This window comes from Armigeres subalbatus, chromosome 2 (assembly GCF_024139115.2).
Source record: "Armigeres subalbatus isolate Guangzhou_Male chromosome 2, GZ_Asu_2, whole genome shotgun sequence".
NCBI classification, from domain to species: Eukaryota; Metazoa; Arthropoda; class Insecta; order Diptera; family Culicidae; genus Armigeres; species Armigeres subalbatus.
Window position 1 is genome coordinate 48,773,163 of NC_085140.1, and position 6,297 is coordinate 48,779,459.

Below are 6,297 nucleotides of genomic sequence, written 5' to 3' on the forward strand. Positions count from 1 at the left end.
ACTTTCTCAACATCACAGATTTTGAGATATCTCTCGTAACAAGTGATTATTTATACACTAGCTCTGTCAGGTGGTTGAATTCCAAAAAAATGCTCCTCCAGCAGCTCCTCCATACGGGCCCCATCACTTTTCCATCAGTGCGCTGCTTTTGATCTATTATTTTCCATGTCGATTCAAATTCGCAGTCCGAGTCCGACGAACTTCCCGAAGAAGTTTTGAAGAACCAGTGGAATCCCGCTGAAGCAATTAGGTGCACATACTGGAAAATTTCCCGAGAAAATTCCCAAAAGCTTTCGAACTATTTATTGTGGAAATTTAAAAAAATATCCTATGGTAGCTCCGAAAACTTTAACTGAAAAAGTCGTTAACATGTTTTGCCAATGGTCTATTATTTATTCGATTACTTGTTTCGGTCTTTTAGCCGAAAAAGTCGTTAACTTGTTTGTATATGGCTCGAGTGATTTTTTTCGGCCAAGATGCAAGAGAGAAAAAGTACCTAACATTTGTAGAAGCCAGTAACTTAGTAAATCTGACAGATTTTGAGAAATCCAAACGATCTTGTGTTCCTTTTACACTAGCGCAACTCAGCTGGTGAACTGTAAGCTAATCTGTTCTCCGTTACGATGGATTTAACCACCCGAGCAACTTTGTAGAGGACTACAACTTTCTATATTTTAGATTTTGAGATATATAACTAGAATGATATTCTCTGTACAAAAGTCCATCAATTTCAAACCAAACTGATCTCCATCACGATGGTTTTGGCCACCGGACCACAAGAGAATACAATGCATTCGTAATTTTGAATAGCCTTCGATAAAGCAATTTGTTGAACAAGCATTTCGTGAAATTGTATTTCAGAGTAGGTTCATGAAACAATCGTAACTTTGTATCGCCTCCGATATCTCAATTGATAGAATTATCGTTACATTCGTTATATTCAAATGACAATATGGGGTCATTTGAATATTGCAGTTGGAATCGAATGAAATCTTAACTCCAACTTAGGAAATTCGAAATCATCAAAACAACAGTTGTTACTTCCATTGTCACATTTTGCGCCACCACATGGCCTCTGAGACAAAACTTCCCACACAACCTTCGATAGCTCAGTTGGTAGAGCGGTGGACTGTAGAAAGTTAATCATTGATTAAGAAAAATAGTGATCCATAGGTCGCTGGTTCAAATCCGGCTCGAAGGAAATGGTGATTTTTTTTTATACGTTTAAATGCACTCGATGCAGTCATTTCCTCCATATTAATATAAAAATACGATTTTCTTCAGGGTTATTATTATATTCATTGGGAACTCATAGTATTGCGTACATATATAGGCAGACTGTAATAAATTATTCTCAAGCCCGTTTTCGGCGTTTATTCAATCATTTTAACCTACCCGTAGTTGGTTGTGCGAATATTCATTGAGGCAAATCTATCTTCATTCAAACAGATTATAAAGCCGATCGATGTAGCTCGTGTTTTGTTCGTTTGGGTGATGAGAACCAATACACACCTAAACAAAAAACATCTATCGCTAACCGAGGGAGAAAGCGAACAATATCAACGATCAAATTTTGGGGTAGCTCAACGTTTCTGTACACTAGTGCAGATTTGTTATGAAAAACAACAAGCAAGCAAGCAAGGACAGCTACAAGCTGCATCAATCACAAAATAAATACTTACGTGTTGTCATTATACTGCTGTTTGTCCGCGCTTTCCACCTTACAAAAACATCGCCGCCTGCCAATGCATACATTGGAAAGAGGAGGTAAAGTCGACGAAACTTGACACACATATTAGTCCTGTTCAATGAGGCAGCTTGAACTTGGTTGAAGGTTCACTGATGTGTTGGGTATTCCGTTAACAAAAAACTGTCGAAAAACTTCAAGACATTTTTTTACTGCACACTAGTTGTTTATTATGATTTTTCCCTTCCAACTGTTTTTTCTTTTCTTTTTTTCTGTCATGTTAAAAAGCCAAGCTGTTTCAAACGAATCAATGTTTACATGAATATTTAATATGTTTCGAGAGACTTGAAGGTTGAAGTTGTTGACGCAGTGGTCACAATTAAACAAACGGAATACTGAAAGCGGGTCACGCCCAAGCGGCAAATAAATAATCCACCGATAACGATTTCGAAAGCCATTAAAATGTACTTTGGGCTCTCAGTGAACAGGTCTATTGTAGCACTGCAATGTCGATCAAAGTGTGTCTTACGTGGTACTTTGGTTTATATTACCCTTTTAGCAGACGCATTTCCATCGCCTTCGATAGCTCAGTTGGTAGAGCGGTGGACTGTAGTTGTGAATCATTGGTTCGAAAATAGTAATCCATAGGTCGCTGGTTCAAATCCGGCTCGAAGGATTGGTGTAATATTTTTTGCAAGCTTGCAATCTAATAATGTGGAAAAAATAATTATATATGTTATATTTTGAATATTTTAATGTTTCAGTACAGTACTTTTAGCATAACAAGTCCATTTTACAGGTAACTCGTTGGCGAGATAAGTGCGAGACACTACAGATCGTATTTCAGTTGAGATTGCAATACGCTTATCTGCCAATACACGTTTTGAAATAAAATGAAAATTTTTTGTAGCCTTAAACTACATACATAATGAACAGATATTTAAACGTGTGAAATTGTAATATATTCATGATTTCGGATGAAACAACTTTTCGATGTCGGTGTCCTTACAGAATCCACTTTAATAATTATTATTGGATATGCTTATATAGTATTTAAGGGATTATATATGAAAGATACAATAAACAAAAAAGTCACAATGAAGGGAATAACTGTGATAAAAAAAAGATTTTTTGATCTAATAACTTGCCAGTTTCATCATGCTAACATTTTACACTTGTTTTCTCACATTAAAAATGGTTATTTACTACCTAAAACTTTGAAAATCGTCATTTTCAGTTCTACACATTTTCTTGCAACCAAAGGGTAACTGTTTCGGTTCTTCATCTCATGGATTCCCACATTCTTGCCATGGAAAACAAAAAAAGCAAAATGACTCGTTTTTAGTTTGAAATTTTTACATCTGCGAGCACACATGAAAATAAAACGAATAAATTTATGCCGTATTTTTTTTCGATATAAGTGGAATATGAAAACATGAGATGGAAAATGCAACAGGTTCCCTTTTTGACCCTCCGTTCTAATAAGTAACGGGAAAACTTTCGAAATTTTTTACAAGTTGAATTAAGAGAAAATAAAATTAAAAGCAAAATTTGTTATTTTATACCTATCATGCAGGTCCACTCGTCCGAGCGGTTATTTTTTATCCTCGATGGAGATGAGCGCTAATAGTTTCAGCTCCAGCTCCAGCGCCGGATATCGCTGAAAGTGATTCCTAAGCGTGCGAAGGATTTTACAGTTGGAGTCCAATTTGAGCAGAACCTTTTGCGGTCCCATTCCCACGCTGCCGACCGCTATGGATAGTTCCTTGAGGAATGTCTTCCATCGTTCGATCGTTTCGGTAGGCAGCTCCAGCCCCGGAGTTGTGTGGAAGTGCTCCAGGCGATCGATCAAGGTCAACACGGTCGTCAAAAGGAATTTACACTTGGGCACCAGCGGGAGCAGCTTGTCCGAGTTCAGAAAGATGTCCAAGACTGGAAGCAATTCCTTAATAGTTGAGTATTGTACATGGCTTTCCAGTTGAGCGAAGAGAGGGCTCAAAAGACCTTCGGGATCGTCACGGTCCCGCTTCGGGAGCAGGGGCAAGGAAGTTAGAATTGTACACCAAAGGATCCAACGGAATGGGTGATCCTTGACAATTACTTGAATGCGCTTCAACAAAAGTTTTCCTTTTCTCACGGACAGTGTCATGAGAACTCCCTCCGGAGAGAGTCCTGTAAGAAGTTTTTCCAACATAGTATCAAATGTGTCTTCTAGAGCTTCATGTGAGCCATCGGATCCATTCACGGTGAGGTTATTCTGCTCGTCAACCTGTTGGCCCCGCTCAAGGGCTATAAGACGTTCGCGCTCTTTCTTCTCTTTGAGCAATTGCTTGGCCTCGATTGCCAATGGATTGCTCAAGTCTTCCATTTTCAGCATTATTTTGTATAGACTTTCAACATGCAATAAAATTTGTCTCGACTTTCGCTGAGAAAGTATTTCCGAAGAAACTGCAGTGCCTGTATTTGTTGACGTTTCGGCTACCACATCTTGATCGATGATCTTTCTTGGAGCGGTGACACTGCCGCACTGTAGTTTTCCAAGAGAGTTTTCGAATTGCAGCGGAGTGTAATTTCTAGCCGGTACTTCTTTGATATCCTGACTTTTCTCCGAGTTTCTTCTTTCTCGACCGATAAGTCCATTGCGCTGCAGCATTTGCTGAGTGAAGGGATGATAGAACGTGTTGTCTTTGTGCGCTTTACTCTCCCGTTCATTTTCACCTTTTTGGCGTTCCTTCCGGTCACGAAACACGCAAAAATAATAATCGTTTAAATAGGGAGTGTCTTTGTTGAGCTGAGACAGTTGTATTCCCAGCAGCCACTGTTTGTCCCTTTCACTCATCAAGTTCGCATACTCGTCATATTCTCCGGATCGGTTGAACTTACCGTTTTGATGCCGATTCTGGTTATGCTGTTGATGGTAATTCTGACGATTGTTGTGCTGCTGGTAGCGATTCTGCTGATGTTGTTGTTGGTGGTGACGATGCTGGCTCAGCAAGGGATGATTCTGCTGAATTTCTTGCACCAGGCGTTGATTGAAGTTTGCATGGTTTTGCTGCTCCTGAAAATTCGGCGGAGGCACATTCAACGGAAACAACGGTGGACCAGTTCCTGGTGGAGGGATATTCGTCTGAAGCAAGTGCAGTGGCGGTGGTCCCATATTCATCGGTGGAGGGAAATTTACCGGAATCGTCAGTGGAGGTTGACCCATCATCGCAGGTGGAGCGGGGAAACCTGGCGGAGGACGAGCTAGTCCTAGATTTTGATGGTATTGTTGTTGAAGGTTCACTTGCTGTTGTGGAGGAGGACGTGGCGGCACCAGCGGGTGTTGCTGCATTTGTTGGGCTTGCTGCTTGATCATGTTCTGCTCGATTTCTTCAACCGAGCAAATCCGCATCTGGGCAGGGTTAGGTAGCGTAAAGTTTGGGGGAAATCCGGGAAACGATACGGATGCTGAAAGCAAGACAATTACAAAATGAATTATTTAGCAATGTTATGCTATTCAGTTAAACATACCTTGCCCAATAGCTCTTGGAGCTGTGGTACTCAAAGGAAGCGGTCTCGGAGTTGCTGGTTTACTTGGCATAGTCCATACGCTCGGGTCTAGCTGCAGACGCGCCTCCGACTCATTGTCATCATTCATCTCCAGATTATCGATTCGCACGCTGGAGAAATTGATGTCCAAATCGGAATCCGGGCCAGAGTCGCCATCGCCTCCTTCCCGTTGATCCAACCGTACCAAATCCTCGTGCAATCCCTCCCAGTCTCCTTCCCGAGCGGCCATCCCAAAAGTCTCATCATTGAGCGCATCATATTCCTCCTCGGACTCGTCCAAAGCTTCTCCAATTCCTCCACCGCCGTCATCCTCCACCGGGAGTGAGGTGTCGAAGCCGAAAAAGGAGTCCGTCATGGTTGGGAATGTTGACAAAGGAACCGGCGCTAGTGGTCAACAGTGATGGTGTCGAATCGCGCCCTATTGTGGCTTTGTTTACGTGATTTTCCACGTCTTGGCGGTCGTCCTTTTCCTCTTTCTTCAGGCAACAGCACCTGTCACCAAATCAGCAGTAGGGAAATAGAAACAAGAACTGATTCCGCGATTGGAGGAGCCTTTTGGCACTTTTATCGCGAAATACCGACGCGACACGGCTGCTGAAACGATTTAATCTGGTTTAAAACGAACATCAAAGCGTGAAGATTTTATCACACTAAATTAAATTACCTTTCGGGTCCTGGCCGTGGGCGAAAATGTGAAATAACTTAAGAATTCAACAATCGGAAAAGCACAATATTTTACACAGTGATGAGATGGAGCAATGTTCAATTTACATTTTGACGTTTTCCACAGCATTCGCTATCCCGTCATTCGATGTCGATGATGACGGCGAGGACACTGCGATGCCAGAGTTGGGAAGTGTTGGCATCCGATTTAGTTCACAAATGCAAACGAACCATTTTATAAATTACAGCATTTCAATCTTAAGTATTAATCACTTGGCTAGTTTTTTCATTCATTCGTGGCGCTGTTCCTAGAGTTCAAATAGAAATTGAAAAGTCTCGTAAGAGAGTTTAAGGAAAGGCACTTTTGTGCTCCGGCTTGTACGGATGTACACTGA

The 6,297-nt window shown here is 41.2% G+C and overlaps 1 protein-coding gene and 2 non-coding genes across 5 annotated transcripts; 2 read left to right on the forward strand and 1 right to left on the reverse strand.

The window, feature by feature from the left end:
- The first annotated feature begins 1,098 nt into the window (after positions 1-1,098).
- Trnay-gua (transfer RNA tyrosine (anticodon GUA)) lies at positions 1,099-1,201 on the forward strand. Its single transcript has 2 exons — positions 1,099-1,135; positions 1,166-1,201. It is a non-coding gene; the product is annotated as a tRNA-Tyr (tRNA).
- A 1,062-nt stretch (positions 1,202-2,263) lies between these two features.
- On the forward strand, positions 2,264-2,363 carry Trnay-gua (transfer RNA tyrosine (anticodon GUA)). The gene is made up of 2 exons: positions 2,264-2,300; positions 2,328-2,363. It is a non-coding gene; the product is annotated as a tRNA-Tyr (tRNA).
- Positions 2,364-2,687: 324 nt separating this feature from the next.
- On the reverse strand, positions 2,688-6,297 carry LOC134218549 (protein PAT1 homolog 1). 3 transcript variants are annotated; one of them, XM_062697682.1, is made up of 3 exons: positions 5,904-6,297; positions 5,201-5,830; positions 2,688-5,137 (listed from the first exon to the last, which is right to left on the reverse strand). In XM_062697682.1, the coding sequence occupies exons 2-3, from the start codon at positions 5,592-5,594 to the stop codon at positions 3,282-3,284; spliced, it is 2,250 nt and encodes a 749-aa protein (XP_062553666.1). In that variant the 5' UTR covers positions 5,595-5,830; positions 5,904-6,297; the 3' UTR covers positions 2,688-3,281. The 3 variants fall into 3 exon arrangements, with proteins under 3 accessions (XP_062553666.1, XP_062553668.1, XP_062553667.1); XM_062697684.1 differs by having other exon boundaries at positions 5,201-5,833; XM_062697683.1 differs by having other exon boundaries at positions 5,201-5,848.

Excerpts from the sequence above, each read along its gene's own strand:
- LOC134218549 (XM_062697682.1), bottom strand. The coding sequence starts at position 5,594 with ATGACGGACTCCTTTTTCGGCTTCGACACCTCACTCCCGGTGGAGGAT. Across the intron at positions 5,138-5,200 it reads TCCAAGAGCTATTGGGCAAG|CATCCGTATCGTTTCCCGGA; the intron begins GTATGTTTAACT and ends TCTTGCTTTCAG.